Raw genomic sequence first — 25,661 nt, 5'->3', positions numbered from 1 at the left:
AAGCGAAGAGCTCTCAGGCCATCCTGGTGTGGGATGGAGGTGTAGAGGGATTGTACATCCATGGTGAATAGAATGCAGTTAGGGTCCGCGAACTGGAAGCTTGATATATTAGATATGAGATATAAAGGGAACATTTGTAAGGAAATCAGTTTTTGAAAACTTGCAAACATTTGTTAAATTAGGGAGTTTCCATAATTCGTAATAAAGATGAAAAATCCTTTAAATTTTACTATTTTAAGTGTCAGGTAATTTAAATCTCTATCTTTAAGAGGGCATGTTGCTGCCCTTGAATGCAAATGATATAATAGATGAGATAGAAAAGAAAGAACTCTGTACCAGACTATCCCTCTAATTTTCAAAGGAAAAAGAAAGTATAAATTTCAGTTATATCCTGTGTGGGTTTATCTGCATACTACCTTAAAAGTTCAAGTAAAATGTTTAAAATATACCAACCCATTGCTCCCCTTTGAGCTGTTTTTGCCTTCTGAGATGAGTTGAGAAAGTACATAATGAGGTCCTTTTGCACTGTCCGCATCAAAGACATCCATATTCGACTCTTCATCATCCACGCGTACAAAGCCTGGTCGTTGTTTAGGTGAACGTTTCCGTGATTTCCGTGGCACTGTTGTATTGTCATTGTAAGAACTGGAACTCATAATGCTGAAGTTAGAGCCCGATTCATCCATCCAAATATTACTGCTCTGTTCAGAGTCAACTGCATCATCCTGACAAGACATCCTGCTGTCATCTAGCAAGTCTTCAGGTGGTGGAGAGATGTTGAGGACTGTCCTCCTTTTGGGCGTGGACTGCAGCTGTGGGGCATTACTTAACTGATTTTCATAGTTCAGTAATTCACTTACCCCATGGCCACTTACCCCCTGTTCTGGATTGCAGCTATCTACTTGCATAGATGTGTTGTCAGTTATTGAGGTAGAATGCATGCTAGGATTGGAAGATGGGGTGAAGGTGCTGCTTTGACCACCGCTGGAGGAGACATCTGTGGTATGTACAATCCAAATGTAAGTACACACATTTCAACCTGAGTTAGCTAGCATTGTCCAATTGTGTTCTGTTTAATTGTTCACAAAGCTATAACTCAACAATATATAAACTTCCGAAAGGTGAATAGTTATCAATTAACACTGGAAAGTTTTGTTTTTTTATAAGCTGGGAGAGAGGGTATAGTACGACATCCTGCTTAACAGGAAAATTTCTGTTACTAAAAGGAAAAATTAATTAAACTAAACTTAAAATCATAATACCTGTCTATTCTTAAAAATCATTACAAGAAATATACATAAATATTAATCTAATTAATGTGAATTTGGAAAAACAAAATGGGACCAGTGTTGCATGCACTTCTCACCTTCAAGATATAGTCCACTGGGGAGAAAAAAAATAAAATTCCTTTGACACTCTACACTCTTAATCTATGATAGTATTTGGCTCAGCAGAGGTCAGGAAAGAAAGACCAACTGAACAAGTGACCATGAATAAATAAAAAAGGGAAGGCAATAAGTAAACTGCGAAGTAGGTGCAATGTAGATAAAGTGGTTGCAAACACAACCAAGTGTGGGATCCTTAGATACATTGAATTTAACAGGTCATGAACATTTTTTTTTTTATTAACAGCACAATATCTGAAGGACATTGGATGCATGAAATTGTGACACCAAATTTGTTCTTGCCCTATCCCAACCCCCTCAAATGCTTAACTTTCAACAAACATTAATAAAAACCTGACAGGCTCTCTTAGTTTCCTTAAAATTTTAACAATGACATCAATTACATATCTTTCCACAAATAATCTTAACATTTTCAATCTTCTGCATTTGCTTTACAAATGCATTTCTTGCAGCCACATTAGAGAAGAAGGTTAAATGCCTTGCTGCAAGGATAGTTCTTTTTCTAAACTTTTTCTCTTTTTGCCAGTTTATTTCCCATTCCCCCCTCTCCTGTTTTTCTTGAAGCACGAACACCTTGATGGGAGTCGACAACTGGAAAACAAGGACCTCCTCTCACCAAACAGTCTAGCAAACTCTCACTGATAACTGCAAGAAGTTGCATTCCTCAATTGCAGCAGGGTGCAGCCTTCACCTGTTTGAAGCACGCACCAGATGTATCCATCCAAACAAGCGATTTTCAATATCTAGTTGCAAGTGAAATACTGAGCAGTTTGTGGCCCATTCTTAGAAAGCCACCCGATGCTCCCAGGAGATGACAACAGTTCAGCTCAGAAGGATAACAAAGATAGTGAAAAATAAACCATTCATAGTCATGCCAGCAACTCCAATCAAAAGGATCAGTAGCAGGCATGACCCTATCTTTCCAACTGAACAAACTGCTTCAACCCTAAAATCCACATGTTCCAAACACAAACAACATAATCAAAATATAATGTTAGTCAAAGGAGAAAATAGTTCTAAAAATTAAAAAAGGCAAAGTTCACAATTTAAAACAATGGAATACCCAACTTATAAAGATGATGTTTGGAATATATTTTATTAGCATGTGAGTGATCCAATGATGTGTGGTTTAGGTGGGGTTATGGGGATAGAGCAGGGGAGTGGCCCTAGGTCAGCTGCTCTTTCAGAGGGTCAGTGCAGATTGATGGGCTGAATGGCTTCCTTCTGCACAGTAGGGATTCTATTGATTCTATTCAGTGGTGCTGGACTACCAATTAAATGTTCTTAAATGGACTTTCAGCAAAAAAAATAGTGAGCTCTAAACTAAAAATTAAATGTTTTCAGTGTTACATGTTGCCAATGGGAACTTGGCACCACAAATGTATGAAAAATTATGGAGGGAGAGGGGGCGGCATGGAAGAGGATGGAGATGGCGTCCTGCAAAGGAACGAGCCTGGGGGCGTTGGTAACGGCACCGCTGCCGCTCTCGCCGACAAAATACACCACAAGCCCGGTGGTGGCGGCAACATTAAAAATCTGGGGCCAGTGGAGAAGACACAGGGGTGCAATGGGAGCATCGGTGTGGTCCCCGATCAGGGGTAACCACCGGTTTGTCCCGGGGAAGATGGACGGGGGGTTCCAAGGCTGGCATCGGGCGGGGATAAGAAGAATGGGGGACCTGTTCATTGACGGGGCACTGGAGGAGAAATTTGAGTTACTCCCGGGAAATGCACTTAGATATATGCAGGTGAGGGCTTTTGTGAGGCGACAGGTGAGGGAATTTCCGTTGCTCCCGGCACAAGAAGTTCAAGATAGGGTGATCTCGGGTGTATGGGTCGGGGAGGGCAAGGTGTCGGAAATACACCAAGAGATGAAAGAAGAGGGGGAAGCGCTAGTAGAAGAACTGAAAGGTAAATGGGAGGAGGAGCTGGGGGAGGAGACTGAGGAAGGGCTATGGGCCGACGCCCTGGGTAGGGTTAATACCTCTTCCTCGTGTGCCAGGCTCAGTCTGATACAATTTAAGGTGGTTCACAGAGCGCATTTGACGAGGGCGAGGCTGAGTAGGTTCTTTGGGGTAGAGGATAGATGTGAAAGATGTTCAGGGAGCCCGGCGAACCATGTCCATATGTTTTGGTCATGCCCGGCATTGGAGGGGTTCTGGAGAGGAGTGGCGGGAGTAATATCCCAGGTGGTGAAAGTCCGGGTCAAGCCAAGCTGGGGGCTAGCAATATTTTGAGTAGTGGATGAGCCGGGAGTGCAGGAGGCGAAAGAGGCCGGAATTCTGGCCTTTGCGTCCCTAGTAGCCCGGCGAAGGGTCTTGCTACTGTGGAAGGAGGCAAAGCCCCCTAGCCTGGAGGCCTGGATTAATGACATGGCGGGGTTCATAAAATTGGAGAGAATTAAGTTTGCTTTGAGAGGGTCTGCACAGGGGTTTTACAGGCGGTGGCAACCGTTCCTAGATTATCTCGCGGAGCGTTAGAAGAAGGTCGATCAGCAGCAGCAGCAACCCTGGGGGGGGGGGGGGGGGGGGGGGGGGGGGGGAGAGACGAGAGACTGTCTGAGGGGATGGACGAGCGGGAGATAGCATGGAGGGTGGGGGGAAACGGTACGCGCGGCCAAGAGCCAGTGTATAAAGCTATGTAAATATACCATCTTGCCTTGTATACATCTTGCTCAGGGAGAATTTGCGTTATTTTGTTACGGGGGGGGGGGGGGTTATTGTTTGTAAGGGGAAAAAATTGTGTTGTTAAAAAACCTTAATAAAAATATTTTAAAAATAAAAAAAGTATGAAAAATAAATGGTCTTCTGCTGGTACCTCGCTCAAATGGCCATTCTTCACCTGTAAGCCAAAAGAATGCATGTCGGCAGATTATATTTTTTATTCATCCAGGGGATGTGGGTTTCGCTGGTTAGGCCAGCATTCATTGCCATCCCTAATCGCACTCAAGGTGGTGGGGAGCTATCTTCTTGAACCACTGCAGTCCATGTGGTGTTGGTACACCCACAGTGCTTGAGGGAGGGGGGGGGGGGGGGGGGGGGGGGGAGAGAGAGAGAGAAGTAAGAGTTCCAGGATTTTGACATCGCTGTAGTGAAGGAACAGTGATATATTTCCAGGTCAGGATGGTGAGTGGTTGGAGGATGTTAGGAATATGAGAAATTAACAAGATTAAGAGTGAAATTGAGACGAAAATAAAACCGACAAGTAGCAAGACTAGCAGCCTATCCAAATCCCTCTGCAGACTTCCAGTATCCTCTGCACTTTTTGCTTTACCACTTATCTTAGTGTCGTCTGCAAACCTAGACACGTTGCACTTGGTCCCAAACTCCAAATCCTCTATGTAAATTGTGAACAACTGTGGGCCCAACACTGATCCCTGAGGGACACCACTAGCTATTGATTGCCAACCAGAGAAACACTTATTAATCCCCACTCTTTGCATTCTATTAATTAACCAATCCTCTATCCATGCTACTACTTTACCCTTAACGCCGTGCATTTTTATCTTATACAGCAACGTTTTGTGCGGCACCTTGTCAAAAGCTTTCTGGAAATCCAGGTATATCACACCCATTGGCTCCCCATTGTCTACCGCACTGGTAATGTCCTCAAAACATTTCACTAAATTGGTTAGGCACGACCTGCCCTTTATGAACCCATGCTGCGTCTGTCCAATGGGACAATTTCCATCCAGATGCCTTGCTATTTCTTCCTTGATGATAGATTCCAGCATCTTCCCTACTACCAAAGTTAAGCTAACTGGACCATAATTACCCGCTTTCCACCTCCCTCCTTTTTTAAAAAGTGGTGTCACGTTTGCTAATTTCCAATCTGCCAGGAACACCCCAGAGTCCAGTGGATTTTGGTAAATTATCACGAGTGCATTTACAATTGCCCTAGCCATCTCTTTTAGTACCCTGGGATGCATTCCATCAGGACCAAGAGACTAGACTGTTAAGTAATGGGTTAAGAGACACTGCAATTAGTTGTCTCATTTATGTTAAGTATCCATTAATTGACACTAATATGTAAAGGGGCTTCAGGTGGCCTCTGGGAGGTGGTGTTGTTAAGAGTTTTGTGCAGAGGCTGTGGAAGTGAAATAAATGGGTTTTGGTGAAAAGGAACAAGAACTTTAGACTCACAGCAACTAAAACATCTAACAATGGTAGCAGAGGATGGTTGCTGTGCAAATGTGAAGGTTTGAAAGATACAACTTTTCCTGATCAAACCAAGGAGTGAGTGAGAAGGAAAAAAATAAAAGATACATGGCTGAACCCAGGATAAAGATGGCTGGATATGACTATCCTCCCTTATTTTCTGAAAGGGAATCGTATGACCAATGGAGAAGTGCAGTAATTATGTGGACTAAAGTAACTGCTTTGGGGAAGAGAAAATAAGGTATGGCATTGGCTCTTTCTCTACCATATGGCAGTAAAATCCGAAACAAAGTGCTTTCTGAGCTGGAATTGGAAGAGTTAGACTCAGAAGAAGGTCTGGAGACTTTATTACATTATATGGATAAGATTTAGAAGAAAGATGACTTGTTAAGTGCGTATGAAGCATGGTCGGATTTTGATAAGTTCCGGAAAATGGAGGATATCTCCATGGAAGACTATATAATGGAATTTGGCAGACTATATAAAAGGATGCAGAAACACAATCTGGAATTTCCACAGTCTGTGTTGGCCTTTAAATTACTTGACTGTGCTAGAGTGAGCAACATGGATAGGCTCCTGGTTTTGACAGGAGTTCAGTTTACTGATATGGATACCTTATTCAAACAGATGACAAAAGCTTTACAAAAGTTTCTGGGGAAACATTCGATTCAGATGGCTCTGATGACCCAAATAGGTCAGCCTGCAATAAGACATAATATGGAAGATACACTAGTAACAGGATGGCGCAATTCTATGGCTACGAACAGGGCTCAAGACTAGACGGAGACCGAGACAAGGAAATTATGAAGACAGAAACCCAGTTAGAACCTACAATAGGAAGATGAACCCCAGAAATGCACGGGGCATGATAAATCGATGTTTTCGATGTGACTCTCAATACCATTATGCTTTCAACTGTCCAACTCGTTATGATAGAGTGTTTTAAGCGACACATGACAAGGAAGAGTCAGAAGAGGAAAAAGATAGCGATCAGAAAGAAGGCATTGTCCTATTGACAAGCAGTTTTACGCCGGTAATGAGGGTGTTGGTTGCAGAATCCTTCAACTGTGCTGTATTGGACAGTGGCTACACATCTACTGTGTGTGGAATTGACTGGTTAAAATGTTACCTGGACTCTTTGAATGCTGAAAATCGTAACAAGGTTAAGGAATTTGAAAGTTCCACAAGTTTCAGGTTTGGGGATGATAATACTCTGAAGTCGCTGAAAAGAGTGGTGATCCCTTGCAATATTGCCGGAGTGAATCATTTCATTAGCACGGATGTTGTATCAAGTGAGAGACCTTTGCTTCTGAGCTGACCATCGATGAAGAAAGCACACATGAAACTGGATATGGAACAGGATAAGGCAACAGCTTTTGGAAAGACTGTGGACTTACAATTTACACAGTCGGGACACTATTGTATTCCAATACTGACAAATAATTTTTCAAATAGAGTGGTTAAGGATGTGTTAATGGTAGTTGAAAATGGGACTTTAGCTGATAAAAAGCTTGTGGTATTAAAACTGCATAGGCAATTTGCACATCCGTCTCCTCGGAGGCTGAAAAATTTATTAAAGGATGCAGGGGTAAGGGATGACGACTATACTAAACCGATGGAACAGGTTAGTGACTGCTGTGAAGTTTGTAGGAAGTACAGAAGGACACCAGCACGACCGATAGTAACCCTACGTTTGGCCAGGGATTTTAACAACATTGTGGCCATGGACCTGAAGATCTGGGATAAAGCAAATAATATATTTATTTTGCATTTTGTAGATTTAGCAACCAGATTTAGTCAATCAACGATTGTACGAAGTAAAGAAAAGAGAGTAATTCTGGATCAAATAGTGGAAAAATGGATAGGGACAGGAATGGGTCCACCGGCAAAATTCCTTACGGACAATGGGGGAGAATTTGCTAATGATGAGTTTAGGGATGTGTGTGAAAACATGAATATCAGAGTTATGAATACGGCTGCAGAAAGCCCATTTAGTAATGGTGTCTGTGAAAGAAATCATGCTGTCATCGATGACATGCTTCGGAAAATTTTGGCAGATCGACCAAATTGCAGGCTAAATTCAGCTTTCGCATGGGCAGTACATGCAAAGAATTCATTGCAGATGGTTGGGGGCTATAGTCCTTATCAATTAGTGTTTGGTAGAAATCCTAAAATTCCGTCCATTTTGGATGACCAGCCTCCAGCTTTGGAGGGGACTACAATCAGCTCTGGTTTTGCTGAACATTTAAATGCATTACATAGCAGTAGAAAAGCTTTTTTGGAAGCAGAAGTCTCTGAAAGAATTCGCAGAACTTTAAGACATCACATACGGCCATCAGATGCCGTTTTTCAGCAGGGAGACATGGTATACTATAAGAGAGACAATTCTAATGAATGGAAAGGCCCAGGGAAGATCATAGGCATAGATGGCAAAACAATTACTTTGCAACATGGTAATCAAACTGTTAGGGTCCATTCATCAAGGATAATGGGTACAGATTACAAATTTAGATAGAGCAGACACACATGACGAGGAACCAGAGTCACCTGGTACGCATATGTTACAAAACTATGAGGACCAATTAACTGATATAGACAGGGTTTCTGTAGAGGAACATAACACTTCTGGTGAATTAAAACAGGCCATTTTTCCGAAAGGGCAACTGCCAAAAGTTGGTACAAAGGTGACATACTTGCCTGAAGGGTCTAGTCAATGGAAGGATGCAACTGTTATTAGTAGAGCACGGAAGGCCATTGGAAAGTATAAACATTGGTTGAATGTACAGCATTCAGGGGAAGGAGTCAAGACAATGGATTGGGAAAACAAGTTCAAAAATGGAGGGCACAGAAACGCAATGCCAGTTCAGATAGTACATCGGATAGTGAACAGGTCCGCAGGAAAAGGTCGAGAACTATTGAAAGGACATCCCACAGCAGAAGGGAAAGATCAAGCAGTACAGAATGAGATACCAGCGGGAGGGGGGGACATAGTTTGTCAAGATCTCGGAACATGAGTAAGACTACGAATACTAATAGGAGTAGAAGCCCACATGCACGTGAGATTTTGGTGGCTTCAAATAAATTAGATGAAAAAGTTATTAAAGAAGCTAAACAGCAAGAATTGCATAGTTGGAGTGAATTTGGGGTATACACTGAAGTACCGGATAGGATACAAAGAGCTCTATCCCACAGATGGATTTGCACGGAAAAGGTTCTTCCGGATGGAACTTCTAAGTCAAAGGCAAGGCTCGTGGCAAGGGGATTTGAAGAAAACTTAGAAGATCAGGATTTAAGGGTAGATTCACCTACAGCAGGAAAGGTTATTTTAACGATCTTTTTGGCTCTATTAGCCACAAAGGCATGGGAATGCAAATCTATAGATATAAAAACTGCCCTTTTGCAGGGGCATCAGCTCCAGAGAGACATTTTTCTCCGTCCTCCTAAAGAAGCAGCTAACACAGAAGGGGTACTCTGGAAGTTGAACAAATGTGTATGGATTAAATGATGCATCTAGAGTCTGGTATTTTTCGGATATGTCAGTTTTGTTAAAGTTAGGCTGTTGCCAGTTGAAAGCAGATCCTGCAATGTTTTACTGGCACTACAAAGGAAATCTTTCTGGCATTTTTATGATGCATGTTGATGATTATTTTGTGGGGTGGAACTAGGGATTTTGAAGCTATTGTAATCTCTGGTTTGAGGAAAGAATTCAGGGTTGGAAGTCAGGCTTCCGGTGCATTTAAATATATTGGACTGGAAATTGGACAGACTATGTTAGGGGCAACTTTACGTCAGCAATCTTATTTGGAAAGCATCACCCCAATAGCAATTAGTCGTGGCCGAGTTTCACAAAAAGACGCAATGGTTTCAAAGGTAGAAAAAGAGCAACTGCGAAGTTTAATTGGGCAACTGAACTGGTTAGGTAGACAGGCTAGACCGGACGTGAGTTTTGATGTCTTAGAGTTGAGTACAAAAATGAATGATCCCAAAGTGGAAGACATAATAAGAGCAAATAAAGCGTTGGCCAAACTAAAAATGCAGGAGTGTGTTTTGAAGTTCCCAGTTTTAGGTGACCTTAAGCACTTGAAGCTCATCGTTTATAGTGATGCGTCCTACGCAAATTTATGTGATGGGGTTTCAAGCGCAGGAGGTTTTATAATTTTCCTTTTGGGGACCAATGGTAAATGTTGCCCACTTGTGTGGGAAACAAAGAAAATAAGGAGAGTGGTAAAAAGCACTTTGGCTGCTGAGACGTTAAGCCTTGTAGAGGCGGTGGATATGGCTTTTTATATAAGTATGATATTGACAGAAATTTTGGGGTTAGGGGATTTGGGTAATATACCTATTGACTGTCACATTGACAATAAATCCCTGTGGGAAAATGTGCACTCAACAAAAAGTGTCAATGAAAAGAGGTTACGGATAGACATCGCAAGTTTGAAGCAGATGTTGGACAGAGGGAAAATAACAAAAATTAAATGGGTCGACAGGAGCTATCAACTGTCAGACTGTTTTACGAAAGGAGGAGCGAGTTCACAGAATATTGTTAATGAAGGGCGCTTGTTTCTGTGACTGTTTTTTTCTCTTTCTCGTCCAAACAAAAAAAAAAAAGAGGGGGGGGGGGGGGGGCGGACGACATCATGTGTGTGCTTTTGAGTTTCGTGAAATTTTGTTTTCACCTAATTTTTTTTTTCTCCAAGGAAGGGGAGACTGTTAAGTAATGGGTTAAGAGACATTGCAATTAGTTGTCTCATTTATGTTAAGTATCCATTAATTGACACTGATATGTAAAGGGGCTTCAGGTGGCCTCTGGGAGGTGGTGTGTTGTTAAGAGTTTTGTGCAGAGGCTGTGGAAGTGAAATAAATAGGTTTTGGTGAAAAGGAACAAGAACTTTAGACTCTTCATTTCACAGCAACTAAAATGTCCAACATAGACTACCTTTAGCCCCATTAGCTTGCCCATCACTACCTCCTTAGTGATAACAATCGTCTCAAGGTCCTTACCTGTCATAGCCTCATTTCCATCAGTCACTGGCATGTTATTTGTGTCTTCCACTGTGAAGCCCGACCCAAAAAACCTGTTTGGTTCCTCAGCCATTTCCTCATCTCCCATTATTAAATCTCCCTTCTCAACCTCTAAAGGACCAATATGTACCTTAGCCACTCTTTGTTTTATATATTTGTAGAAACTTTTACTATCGGTTATTATATGCTGAGCAAGTTTACTCTATATAGCTTTTTTAATAGCTTACTGTTGCCCCCTAAAGATTTCCCAATCCTCTAGTCTCCCACTAATCTTTGCTATTTTGTATGCTTTTTCCTTCAATTTGATACTCTCCCTTATTTCCTTAGATATCCACTGTCGATTTTCCCTCTTTCGACCATCCTTTTTTGTTGGTATAAACTTTTGCTGAGCACTGTGTAAAATCGCTTGGAATGTTCTCCACTGTGCTCAACTGTTTCACCATAAAGTCTTTGTACCCAGTCTACCTTAGCCAACTCTTCCCTCATCCCATTGTAATCTCCTTTGGTTAAACACAAAACACTAGTGTTTGACTTTACCTTCTCACCCTCCATCTGTATTTTAAATTCCACCATATTGTGATCGGTCCTTCCAAGAGGATCCCTAACTATGAGATCATTAATCAATCCTGTCTCATTACACAGGACCAAATCTAGGATCGCTTGTTCCCTCGTAGGTTCCATTACATACTGTTGTAGGAAATTATTGCGGATACATTCTATAAACCCCTCCTCAAGGCTGCCTTGACCAACCTGGTTAAATCAATCAACATATAGATTAAAATCCCCCATGACAACTGCTGTACATTTCTACATGCATCAGTTATTTCTTTGTTTATTGCCCGCCCCACCGTAATGTTACTGGTGGCCTATAGACTACTCCTATCAGTGACTTTTTCGCCCTCCTATTCCTGATTTCTACCCAAATGGATTCAACCTCATCCTCCATAGCACCGATGTCATCACTCACTACTGCCCGGATGTTATCCTTAAATAACAGAGCTACACCACCTCCCTTACCAACCACTCTGTCCTTCCGAATAGTTTGATACACGTGGATATTTAACTCCCGTCATGACCATCCTTTAACCATGTTTCAGTAATGGCCACTAAATCATAAGTCATTCACTATGATTTGTGCCATCAACTCATTTACGTTATTCCGAATACTACGAGCATTCAGGTAAAGGACCCTTCTGTTGGCTTTTATACCTCCGTTTTGAATCTTAACACCTCTATCAGGAACTTCTCCCAAGTTATTTTTCCTTTTAACTTTTCTCCTAATTTTCCTTTTCGTAGAACCCATCTCTTCATGTAATAACCTGCTGCTTCGCTTTCCATTTATGTTTTTACTTCCCGTTTTATTCCTTTTAGTATTACTGGGCCTATTCACTGAGCTCTCCTCAGTCACTGTACCCTGTACTGTGGCCCTTTTTGATTTTTGACTATGGCTTCTCTGCCTTACACTTTCCCCCTTACTGCTTTTTGTTTCTGGCCCCATTTTACTTCCCTTCGACTTCCTGCATAGGTTCCCATCCCCCTGCCACATTAGTTTAAACCCTCCCCAACAACACGAGCAAACCCCCCCTTAGGACATTGGTTCCAGTCCTGCCCAGGTGCAGACCGTCCGGTTTGTACTGGTCCCAACTCCCCCAGAACAGTTTCCAATGCCCCACGATTTTGAATCCCTCTCTCTTGCACCATCGCTCGATCCACGCATTCATCCTATCTATCCTGACATTCTTACTCTGACCAGCTCGTGGGACTGGTAGCAATCCTGAGATCACTACCTTTGAGGTCCTACTTTTTAGTTTAACTCCAACTCCCCGAATTCAGCTTGTAGGACCTCATCCCGTTTTCTACCTACATCGTTGATGCCTATGTGCACCACGACAGCTCGCTGTTCACCGTCGTCGTCCCCCAGAATGTCCTGCAGCCGCTCCGAGACGTCCTTGACCCTTGCACCAGGGAGGCAACATACCATCCTGGAGTTTCGATTGCGTCCGCAGAACCGCCTGTCTGTTCCCCTTACGATCGAGTACCCTATCACTATAGCCCTGCCATTCTTCTTCCTGCCCTCCTGTGCAGCAGGGCCAGCCACGGTGCTATGAATCCGGCTGCTCATGCTTTCCCTTGGTGAGCCAACACCCTTAACAGTATACAAAGCGGTATATCTGTTCTGCAGGGAGATGACTGCAGGGTACAAATGCACTGCCTTCCTACTCTTGCTCGGTCTTTTGGTCACCCATTTTCTATCTCCGTCAGTAATTTTCACCTGCGGTGCAACCAACTCAGCAAACATGCTATCCACGATGTCCTCAGCATCGCGGATGCTCCAAAGTGAATCCACCCGCAGCTCCAAAGCCATCAAGCGATCTAACAGTAGCTGGACACACTTCTTGCATGTGAAGGAGCCAGAGTCAATGGACGTCTGATTTAAAAATGAACAAGAAACTTGGGAATACTTGTCCCTCATTTATTAAAAGCATTTTGGGGGGGGGGTTGCGAAGTGGCAGGAGGTGAGAGATGACATGGTCAGGGGCGGAGGAAGGGGTCATCTGGGATGGGCTAGGTATGGGGTGGAATTAAGCGGTCGGGAGTTAAGTGGGGAAGATGACAGACAGTAGAGGGGATTGGAGGCGTAAGCCTCCGGTAAGGCTGGTAATGTGGAACATCCGGCGTCTGAATGGGCCGGTTAAAAGGTCACGAGTGTTCGCACACCTCAGCAGGGGTGGTCTTTCTGCAGGAGAATCACCTCCGTGTGAAGGACCAGGTTAGGTTAAGGATGGGTTGGGCAGGTATTTCACTCGGGGTATGATTTGAAATCGAGGGGAGTGGCGATTTAAAAATGGGATTTGTGAGTGCGAAGGAAGTGAGGGATCCAAGTGGGAGGTATGTGATTGTGGGGGGGGTATTGGAAGGGGCACCGGTGGTGTTGGTCGATGTGTATGCCCCAAATTGGGATGATGTGGATTTTATGAGAGGGTTGCGGCAAGGATCCCAGATTTGGCCACGCACTAGTTGATCACGGGAGGAGATTTTAACTGTGTCCTGGAGCCAAGGTGGATAGGTTGAGCCCCAGGTCAATGGGTAGGGTACGAGTGGCGAGGGAACTGGGGGGGGTTTATGGAGAGGATGGGCATGGTGGACCCATGGCGTTTTCAGAACCCAGGGGGGAGTATTCTTTCTCTTCACACGTCCATAAGGTGTATTCGAGGATTGATTACTTTGTACTGAGTCGGGAGATATTGGTTGAGGTGGAGGGGGCAGAGTATGCGGGGATAGTTATCTCGGATCATGCATCCCACTGGTTGGAGATTCGGTTTAGAACAGGACGAGACAGAGGCCGGGGTGGAGGTTTGGCTTGGAGTATGGGAAGGATTATGGGCCTGCTGGGGAGGTTTGGAGGGTTCTCAGGGTACAAACTGAATGTAGGGAAAAGTGATGTATTCCGGTGAATGAGCTGGGACAGCGGACTAATTTAGGGGGGAATGCCATTTACGGTAGCGAGGGATAGGTTTAGGTATTTGGGAATTCAGGTAGCGAGGGAATGGATGGGTCTCCATAAGTGGAACATAACGAAGCTGGTGGAGGAGGCCAGGGAGGATCTTAAGAGGTGGGATACACTGCACTTAATGTTGGCGGGGAGGGTCCAAGTGGTGAAAATGAATATTCTGCCGAGGTTCTTGTTTATCTTTCAGCTCTCCCGATCTTTATACCAAAGGCCTTTTTTTTGGAAGGTTGACACGATCATCTTGGACTTTGTATGGGCAGGGAAGGTGCCGAGGGTGGAGATGACCCTGCTACAGAGGCAGAGGCAGCAGGGGGGCTTGGCGCTGCCGAACGTGCTTCATTATTATTGGGCGGCGAATTTGAATAAGGTGCTGCGGTGGTGGGAAGGAGAAGGGATAGAGTGGGTTAGGATGGAGGAGGAATCTTGTAAGGGGTCTAGTTTGAGAGCAATGGTGACAGCAGCGTTAGGATTCAGTAGGGATTCAGGGAGCCCGATGTGCAGTCCATGATGAAGATATGGAATGAGCAGAGGAGGCATTTTAGGGTGGAAGGGATGTTGGTGCTAACGTCGCTGTGCGAGAATCGGGGGCGATGGATAGGGTGTACAGAAGGTGGCGGGAAGTGGGGCTGGTCAAGGTGAGGGATTTGTATTTGGAGGAAGGGTTCACCAGTCTGGAGAAGTTAAGGGAGAGGGTAGAGATGCCAAGGGGAGTGAGTTCAGGTACCTGCAGGTTAGGGACTTTGCGTGAAAGGTCTGGAGGGGGTTCCCTAGGTTGCCGGGATACACCCTGCTGGAGCGACTGCAGCTTCCGGATGTGGAAGGGAAGAGAAGAATTGGGGATATATACAAGTGGCTGGGGGAGCAGGGAGGCGGGCGGGCGGGTGAAGGTCATGGAGAAATGGGAGTTCAATTGAGGAGTATGGAGTGAGGCACTGCGTAGGGTAAATGGGACCTCCTCTTGTGCAAGGATGAGCCTGATAAAGTTTAAGGTGGTGCACAGGATGCATATGACTCGTGCGAGAATGAGTAGGTACTTTCAGGGGGTAGCAGATGAGTGAGAGAGGCATGGGAGGAGGCCAGCAAATCACGCGCACATGTTTTGGGATTGCGAAAAATTGGGAAGATTCTGGGCGGGAGTGTTCACGGTCTTAGCCAGGATAGTGGAGGAGGTGGAGGACCCGGACCGTTTGGTGGCAATGTTTGGGGTTTCAGAGAAGCCGGATCCGGCTCATAGAGAGCAGAGAGGCCGATTGTTAGACTCACTTTAGAGAACTGCACTGTGTATTTCCTCCATATTCCACATGTCATCCTCCGCCATTTCTACCATCTTCAGCATGATGTCATCATCAAACACATCTTTGCCCCCAATTGTTTTCAACATTCTAATGGAACCATCCTGCCATGATGCTGATGAATCTCCCCCAACACTCTTAGTCTTTCTCACAGCAACACACGGAGTGCCCTTTGACGTCCTTCCTTCCCATTGTCAAGGCTCTAAACACTCCTTCCAGATATGATGTGGAGATGCCGGCGTTGGACTGCGGTGGGCACTGTAATAAGTCTTACAACATCTGGTTAAAGTCCAACAGGTTTATTTGGAATCACAAGCTTTCGGAGCGTAGCCCGTTCATCAGGTGAGTGAAGAGGTATATTACATAAACACAGCATATATAAACAAAGCGAATGAAGCAAGATGATACTTTGAACAAGAGTTTTTGCAGGTAATTAAGTCTTTACAGGTCCAGACGGTAATCACAAGTTGACCTGCAAAGACTCGCATTCAACGTATCACCCTGATCTTTGGCTTTGTCGATATATCCAGGCAGTATGGTAGCTTACTGGCTAGCACTCTGGTTTCACAGCGCCAGGGTCCCAGGTTCGATTCCCGCTTGGGTCATTGTCTGTGCGGAGTCTGCACCTTCTCCGGTTTCCTCCCACAAGTCCCGAAAGATGTGCTTGTTAGGTAATTTGGACATTCTGAATTCTCCCTCTGTGTACCCGAACAGGCGTCAGAATGTGGCGACTATGGGCTTTTCGCAGTAACTTCATGTGTTATTATAAGCCTACTTGTGACAATAAAGATTATAAGATGATAAGATTATATATGCTGTGTTTGTGTAACCTATCTCTTTACTCACCTGATGAAGGAGATACGTTTCAAAAACTCGTGATTCCAAATAAATCTGTTGGACTTTATCCTGGTGTTGCAAGACTTCTTACTCCTTCCAGATAAAACAGTAATGTAATTCTACTTCATTTGAATTAGTATACTATATGCCTTGCTCATGATGTGGCCATCTCTAAATTGGGAAACCAAACACCAACTGGTTGACAGCTTCGTCGAACACCTGCGATCAGTCCACCAGCTTGTTCCCAAGTGTACAGTTATCTGCCATTTTAATTCTCTACCTTTGGTCTCCTACGCTTTTCCAATAAACCTCAACGTAACCTTGAGGAACAGCATCACATCTTTGATTAGCTACTTTTACAACCTTCTGGACTGAACATGGAGTTCATTAATTTCAGATCATAACCTCTGTCCCCAGTTTCTCAGACAACAGCAGGTGGCGATGATACTGCCATTGCCATTTACAACTCATCTCAAACTATCTTTTGTTCCATTACTTGTCCCATTACCACCTTCTTTTGCCATGCGCTTTTATCCCTTCAGCCATTTAATCTTTCCTGCATTGCAGTCTATAACAGACCAACTGTCCCGGCCTTTGTACTTGCTTCAAACATGTAACTTTTAACAACTCTAGCTTTTTCCAGTTCTTCTTTTAAAAAATTTCGAGTACCCAATTAATTTTTTTCCAATTAAGGGGCAATTTAGAGTGGCCAATCCACCTAGCCTGCACATCTTTTGGGTACACAGGGAGAATGTGCAAACTCCACAAGAACAGTGACCCAGAGTTGGGGTCGGTTTTTTCCAGTTCTGATTGACTTGAACCATTAAATCTGTTTCCTTCTCCGCAGATATAGTGAGTATTTACTAACATTATACGAATTAAAATTTATAGCATGCACAGTTTTGTATTTTCTATTCTGGATTCTACGTTTACATATAGGTTAGAATATAATTAGGTATTGCAATTAGGTATTGCAGAATATGTACCAAATGCATTAATTTATGACAATACATGGAAGCAGCAATTTTGAGATGAAACAAAGCACTTTTTGGTTTATACAAATTCAACACTGAATAATTAAAATATAATTAAGTCATTTTCCCTTCCCAAAAGTATAATTAACCAATAATTTGAATTAAATAGATATTGGTAACACAGAAAAATGGGACTTCAGCGCTAAAATATTGAATGATATAATTATTTTAATGAGTTAGAAGACTACACTGCAGTTTGTAAACACCACTGTGTATATTTCTTCCAATTTTCTCACGAATTTTTCACTCTTACTGTGGTACAGTTCATTCAGTCCCACTAGCCCATGTGACAATGGAGGGCACTATAGCAAAGCCTGACCCAGTCCTTTCCTAACATCAATACATGTGCACTTTGCAAAAAGATTCACCAACTAGTCTTCAGGACTGGAAACCATAGCTGATTTTCCGTCCAAATCAAAAGCACTATTTCTCACTCATTATGGTTCATCAAGAATTAAACCGGATAACACCTGATCTTTATGGACATAGAGTGTATTTATCCAATAAGTTGCTGAAGACCCCTGAGCAATTATAGTTGAGCTAAAAATGGTCAGTGACTCAGGAAACAAAAGTCTAAATCTTTCACTCAATTCAGCAAGATTACTCATCATTGCCACGGCCAACCTTAACATCCAGGGCTTCAATACTTTGTGTAACATAATGCACCTTTCCACCTTTCCTCCTGAACACCTGTGACCATAGGTGAAGCCTACCCCGATACTTAATGGCTGAACCTACTCAACTGGTAAGATGAATACAGAACTGGCTCAGTCACAGAAGGCAAAGGGTAGCAGTAGAAGGGTGTTTTTCTGAATGGAAAGTTGTGACTAGTGGTGCTCTACAGGGATCTGTGCTCAAGCCTCTGTTGTTTGCAGTATACATAAACGATTTGGAGGGAAATGCAGGTGGTCTGATTCGTAAGTTTGTGGATGACACCAAGGTTGGTGGAGCGGTAGATAGTGTTGAGGATTGTCAGAGGATACAGCAGGACATAGATAGGCTGGAGACTTGGGCAGAAAAATGGCAGATGGAGTTTAATCCAGGCAAATGTGAGGTAATGCATTTTGGTAGGTCTAACATGGAGGAGAAATATACCGTAAATGGCAAAACTCTTAGGAATATAGAAAGTCAGAAAGATCTGGGCATGCAGGTCCACAGTATGCAGAGAGGCTGAATAGACTCGAACTGTTTCAGACTCAAACTGTTTTCATTAGAACGACGGATGTTATGGGGTGACCTGATAGAGGTCTACAAGATTATGAGGGGCATGGATAGAGTGGATGGGCAGGCGCTCTTTCCCAGGGTGGAGGGGTCGAGTCACTAGGGGGCATAAGTTTAAGGTCTGTGCGCAAAGTTTAGAGGAGGTGTGCGAGGCAGGGTTTTTTTAAAACACAGAGGGCGGCAAGTGCCTGGTCCGAGTTGCCAGGGGAGGCTTTGGAAGCAGATACATTAACGGCCTTCAAAAGGCAACTTGACAAAGACATGGATAGGATGGGTATAGAGAGATAGGCACAAGGAAGTGCTGAGGGCTTTGGCCAAGGTTGGTATCATGACCAACACAGGCTTGGAGGGTCAAAGGGCCTGTTCCTGTGCTGTATTGTTCTTTGACCACAGCTCCCCTACCACCCTACCATCACTCTCCCTCAGTATGTTCTACTGCCCTTAACTAAGCTTCCTAATATATCACTCAGCACCATGCTCTGACCCAAACTTCAGATTTTACTAGTCACCCGCTCCTTCCCTCTCTCTGGACCACAAATACCCATGATCTTGACACTCGGTCTTTCCCTTTGAATATTAGAAGTTGATTCCTTTTGAAAAAAAAGCTGAGTATTCATTATAATTTATGCTGTTAAGAAGTCCATCAATTAAAACTTAATATAAAGATTAAATGCAATTTTGCAACTATAGACTGCAAGAAAAAAAAAAATCAGTTACAAATACGGAAGTAAAACAAACATATGGAGGCAAACAAAATTAAATGATTAAAGGTGCACAGATTATTTTTAATACTAAAGCTTGTGAATAACACCAACTAGCATTGAGAAAACCTTGGAAACGAAGGTTAACAAAAAAATTAGAGTACGTGTTCAGTTCAAAAATTATCAAGCAAGGAAATGAAACGGTGGTTGCAAATCGACATTATGGGTAGCTTTGAGTCTACTTTTTCATAGGGTAGCACGGTGGCACAGTGGTTAGCTCTGCTGCCTCACGGCGCCGAGGTCCCAGGTTCGATCCTGGCTCTGGGCCACTGTCCGTGTGGAGTTTGCACATTCTCCCAGTGTCTGCGGGGTCTCACCCCTACAACCCAAACATGTGCAAGGTAGGTGGATTGGCCATGCTAAATTGCCCCGGATTTGAAAAAAATTAATTGGGTACTTTAAATTTATTTTTAAGAATACTCTACTTTTTCACTAAAAATAGCAGAGAAAATAAATTTGAATAGAAGGGCGATTGGTTCTTCCTTATTTTGAGCCTAAACATGTAGAATATATTAAATTGCAGAATCCTTACAAAATAATCACTTGTTCTGAAACCTTTGAATCTGAAAGTCTCAACACCCAAATGCTATCTTTGAAGATTTCTCCTTCTTCAAATAACGGTAACACTGGCATTGTATATAATGGAAGCATATTTATCCCCTAAAATTTCCATGCATCATTTGCAGCATCTAGTGGTAGAAAACTAAATGAAGTGCCATTATGCTGCTGTGTGAACTTACTCTTAGAACCAATACATGAAAATGTCGACAGGTCCTTTGCCATGATGAAAACAATTTTCAAATTACATTTTAACACAAAAGGATTTAGAGTTTTTGGGTGCAATTTTCCCCAAAAATGTCTAAGTTAATTTGTGCCGGGTTTTTCAGGGAGTTTCCTGCCAGAGTTCTCCACCGCTCTTCAATGATACGGAGTCACTTTTTTGGGCCCTGGGGAGTTTTGCACCGGTTTAGCCCAAAAAGAGAGAGAAAGCCAAGAGCAGGAATTTTTAGCACTGTGGAGCTGAACTCCGAGATCAGGCTGCCATTTTGAGATCTCCAAGTGAGCTTCTGGGTCCCCCACACCACCACCCCCACCCATGGGCAATGTCATCCCCTTCACACATGGACACTACCACATACCCCTCAAGTGAGGACACCCCACTTTGGGCCCCTGGGGGTTCCCCCTCCCTCTTTAGGCCTCCTTACAGCACCCCCTCCATTCCAGGACCCCCACACATCACCCCTCCCAAAGGCCCCTACTTACCTGCCCTGCACTCTCCCCCTCCATCCTCATTTTAGGGGCATGGCTCCCCTCGCCACCGTCCACTTGCCCTGATCACCCAGGGGTCTCCCAATTGCCCAGGGGACCCCCCGGGTGCCGTTCCATTTGGTCCACATTTGTATGGATCCTGCATGAGTAGGTCGTAAGTAGGTGTACGACCTACGTCCGGGAGCTTTGTTTGGCCATGCCTATTTGGGGCGAAGTTCCGATTAAGACTTCAGAGAATCCCACGAGGCATGAAGGCTGTCGGGAGGCTCACTGGAAGCCTCTCCCGACATTCACTAGCCACGTTGCGCTCTCCCTTGAGCGCAACACAGCCACAGAATCAAGCCCTTTGTTTCTTCAACTGAAATTAACTAACAATGTTTTCAAAAATTGCTTCAATAAACTGGAACTTATCAAATTATTTTTATTAATTTGAATTTGAATTTTAAAATGTTTACTTACCAATAATAAATGCCGCTCCCACCCCCAATATCCATCAGCCCAAAATACAGAATTAGTTCTTGAACACATTTTATTATCAGATAAACAAAGAGTTAGGACATCCTTACACTACCAGTGTTGGTCTCTCAGACTTGCAGAATGCATTATGGGATTAAATTCAGAACCTGAATTTAAGTCAAGTTCCAATCCCACAGAAGTATTTTGAAGCCCTGTGCTTTGTGAAATGAAATTTTGCTGAGTTCTGCTTCAAGTGATATTTTTCTCAAATTATGTTTACAGTTTGCATCAATATTAAGCCGAAACCACTTTTGTGATGGCTGTTCAGCTAAGAAGGGCGGCACAGTAGCACAGTGGTCAGCACAGTTGCTTCAGAGCGTCAGGATCCAGGTTCGATTCCCAGCTTGGTCACTGTCTGTGCGGAGTCTACATGTTCTCAGTGTCCGTGTGAGTTTCCTTCGGGTGCTCCGGTTTCCTCCCACAAGTCCCGAAAGACATGCTGTTAGATGAATTGGACATTCTGAATTCTCCCTCAGTGTGTCCGAACATGCGCCGCAGTATGGTAGCTAGGGAATTTTCACAGTAACTTCATTGCAGTGTTAAAGTAAGCCTACTTGTGACATTAATAAAGATTATTATTAGAATGTGGGGGCCAATTAAAGTTTAGAAAACATCAAAGTGTCCCAAAAGCAGCAGATAATCAATTGACTAATTACACGCTACCTTTTAGTCCATTGCCAAAAGTGGTCCCTGTTCACCTTCAAGTAATCCCAGACTTGCAAACTGTCCAGAGTCTGCCTAAACCCAAGATAACAACACAATCCTAGGTCCTGCCTGACCATCCTAGAGACTCCCTCCCTGCCTTTGCATTCCAGCCTGAACATTCTGCTTCTTTCTAGTGTCACTCCCCCATGAATTTTCCACTAATTTGAAAATGTTATAGCAGGATAGCAAAAGACATTGATACTGTTTGTTGTTACAATAGACCTCGGAGTGATTCAAAGTAGGAGGTATCACCCCAGACACTTATTCTCGCTAACCTGCTTTACAAGAAAAAGTTTTGAAAACAGATCAACTTCTTACAGATGGTCATGGAGTCAGAACTGGGAGATGCCTCCATAGTTACTGGAAACACTCTCTCTCAATTTTCACTAAGTGCATCGATGGTCGAGAGGAGATCTATGGTTTGTACCATGGGAGAAACACAACAATTCCTGCCAGCAGTTTAGGGTCAAAGCTCTGATTATGCCTTGAAGTCTCCAAGGACAATGACAGGAAAAGGAGAAATATACAGAAGGTTGTCCTGAAATAGAGAAAGGAGTGTGGAAGACGAAGAAAGAGGGAGAAAGATAAGAGTGGGAATTTTTGGAGGCATACTTTTCAAACTGCAGTCGCAACCCGCTGGTGGATGATGGGAGGGTGTCACGGAGTGATCAGTTGCAGCATTCCCGATTGCATGAGAAGTGCCTAATGGCCACGACCGGTTTGTAAATGGAATGATGGAGTCTTACGGCCAGAAGTAGTAGCAGAGAGGTCATGCACCCAGCACATACACTGACATCACACAATAAGTTGTGCTTTTGGCGTGAAATCAGAGGAGAGTATCCTCCATTTGCTAGCTGCAATCAAGCAAGGCAAGGAACTGTGAAGAACAGGAAGACCAATTGTTTTGTTATGAGGAAGAGAGGGCCAGAGACACAAACAGGAAGTGTACCTCCTGGCCAGGAACTCACAATTGAATCAGCTGGCGGGAGCTGATCAGGAGAGTCAGGAGAGTCCAAGGCAGGACAAACAGTGCTAGTGTTAGCTCTGTACAGGGCTCCAGGGCCTCTGGTGCACGACCAACAAAGAAAAACTGAAATCGGGAACAAAGCAGTATAAAGATGATTTCTTGAGGTCTGGATTTATTTATTGTGCCAGTGCAAATCAAGATGCAAATCCCCTGTGTGTTATATGCAGGAAAGTACTGGCAAATGTGAGTTTAAAACCCTCAAAACATCAAAGGCAAGTTGAGGACAAACATCTTGATTTTTTTCAAAGGATGCAGCGAGAACTTTAAATCATCAGCTGAAGTCCTTAGCAGAAATGTAACATTGAATGACAAAGCAAGTGAGACCATGAGGACCAAACTAGCTCACCTGTCGCATTAAAAGTAAGCGGAAATTGTGGGTCGCAAAGGTTGGCCGGGTGGGTCCCAAAGGTTGGTAAAAGTGGATCCTGGGGAAAAATGTTTGAAATACGCTGCTGTCGAGGACTTACAGAAAGGAGATGGATAAGAGATAAAGACAAAAACACACTGAAACAAGGCTGCAGAAAGATACAGACCGAAAAACTGGAAGATAAAGCAGAATAAAAAAGAAATAGGGCGATTTAGCAAAGGTCAAGCGTCAACGGTCAAGAGGAGGAGAAAAGTAGAATGTTGAGAGAAAGACAGTGGAAACAATAAAATGGTCAGAAATCCCTACTCTTTAACAGCAAAATCATATTCCTATAAAAATGAATAGTTCAATTAACAATAATGAATATATGTTGCTTAATATTAGCTTTGAATTTTAGATGATCAAAAACTACTGCAATTTGAAAGGAAAATAAATTAGGTTAGTTCACAGAATAATTTCAAAATTCAGACTTACCAAAATACTAATTTACAAATCGAAAATACGGATTAGAATGTAGCATCAGGACTTCCGGTGACAGGGATGTGCTGACAAGTCACACATCAGGTGGATCTCCTCCCATGAACCGGAAACATATGCTCTCTTTGCCCGAAAAAGCCCGCCGACACCAAAAAAAAACAGCCCCACACCACTACCAACAACACAAGAGGAAAATACCAAATAGCAGCCATTCAAGAGGACGTGTGGAAACCAGGAGCAGACAGAGCCTGGACAAACAAACGACTGTGCCGGCGAAACACGGGCCTCACAAGAGCGAGGGGGACCGGCCCACTGCCCAAGAAGCCCCCCCACACCAGGGGATGGGTGGAGGATGTTTCTCTCAAGATAATTGAGAAAGCATCGGGAAGAGACAAAATCGGACATCCAAGCCGCGGTTGCCGAAGCTCTGGCGGCCTTGCAGGTGGCCCTAGATAAGGCGGAGAGATGACTGGAAGCCCAGGTGAAAACGATCAAAGAGCTGGAAAAAGCTGCAACAGACCAGGGTGACAGGATTGTCGCCCTGGAGAAAGAGGTGGCAAGGCTGGTCGTGACACAGGGCAACTTGAAAGAGAAAATCAAAGACCAGGAGAACCTGTCGTGGTGTCAAAACCTATGGATCCCGAGATGCCGGAGGGGATCGAAGGTAGGAACCCCACAGACTATGTGGCCGAAATGCTGGGCAACCTGGTGGGAAGGGATAGATTTCCCAACCCACCAGAAACAGACAGAGCACACCGGTCGCTTTGCCCAAAGTCCAAAGCTGGGGAACAGCCGAGGGCGATAATCGCCAAAATGCACCGGTACCAGGACCGGGAACGAAACCTGTGCTGAGCGAGACAAACCAAAAACTAACTGGGAAGGCCACCGGATTCGGATTTATCAGGACATGGGAGCGGACCTGGCCAAACGTTGGACAGAATTTAATGGGGCAAAGGCCGCGCTCACCCACATGGCGTACTCACAGTTGGTGGCCATGTTGGGTGCCCCCTGGACAAAGAGAAACCCGGAGCGCAGGGAGCGTCCACCAGGTAAGTATGGTTGATTCCGCAGGAGCGGGACAAAAAACTCGGCCCCATCTGCACCCCACCTGCCATCAGGATAGTCACCTGGAACGTCAAGGGATTTAACAGCCCAGTGAAAAGATCCATAGTCTCCACCCACCTGAAAACTTCGAACGCCGACAGTCTTCCTCCAAGAGGCGCACCCGATAAGAGAAGGATGGACTGCTGATGAGGAAGGGCTGAGTGGGACAGAACTACCATTCCGGTTACGGGAGGAGGGCCAGGGGGTAGCCATACTGTTAAATAAGTGGATGATGTTTAGGCCGACGAAGATGGTTACAGACCCAGGGGGACGGTGCATCATGGTCAGCGGTCCTGGACAGGCTCTGGGACGACACAGAGTTAAGACCATGGCGGAAATTCCCAACTTGACACACACCAACTGATCATGGGGAGAGATTTAACTGTGTACAGGATCCACGGGTGGACAGATTGAATCCCAAAACGGAAAAGACCTCCAACATGGCGCAAGAACTCGGCGCATTCATGAAGCAATTGGGGGCAGTGGAAGCAGATAGTGGTGGGTGCCTGGAACGCACTACCAGAGGATGTGCTGGAAGCAGGCACATTAGAAACATTTAAGAGGCATCTCGATGGATACATGAGTAGGGAGGAAATATAGGAATACCGATCGTGTAAGGGCAGAAGGTGTAATTTTTTAGTTAGAGCATCATGATCAGCATAGGTTTGGAGGGCCGAAGGGCCTGCTCCTGTGCTGTACTGTTCTTTGTTCTTTGACTAATGGCGGTTTACACACCCAGGGGTGAAGGAGTTTTCCATCTTCTCCCAAGTACACAATGTGTATTCATGGATCAGCTTCTTTGTAGTGAGGAAATTGGTGCTTCCAGGGCTAGTAAGAGCGGAATATTCCGCAATCGTAATCTCCGACCACATTATATGGTTGTGAGGTTGGAGACGGGCCGCGCCCAATGCCCCCCATGGAGGTGGGGCACGGTTCTCCTGGCCAATAAGGCTTTC

The 25,661-nt window shown here is 44.1% G+C and overlaps 1 protein-coding gene across 2 annotated transcripts in view; it reads right to left on the bottom strand.

The window, feature by feature from the left end:
- nfat5b (nuclear factor of activated T cells 5b) overlaps positions 1-25,661 on the bottom strand; it is a 373,902-nt gene that overhangs the window by 186,612 nt on the left and 161,629 nt on the right. For both annotated transcript variants that reach the window (XM_072517959.1, XM_072517958.1), the window contains one exon: positions 454-997. In XM_072517959.1, coding sequence (XP_072374060.1) covers positions 454-997 — 544 coding nt within the window. The remainder of the gene's footprint in view (positions 1-453; positions 998-25,661) is intronic.

Source organism: Scyliorhinus torazame, chromosome 10, assembly GCF_047496885.1.
Source record: "Scyliorhinus torazame isolate Kashiwa2021f chromosome 10, sScyTor2.1, whole genome shotgun sequence".
Lineage (NCBI taxonomy): Eukaryota > Metazoa > Chordata > Chondrichthyes > Carcharhiniformes > Scyliorhinidae > Scyliorhinus > Scyliorhinus torazame.
Note: the sequence above shows the minus strand (reverse complement) of the source record. Positions and strands in the feature narration are given on the sequence as shown.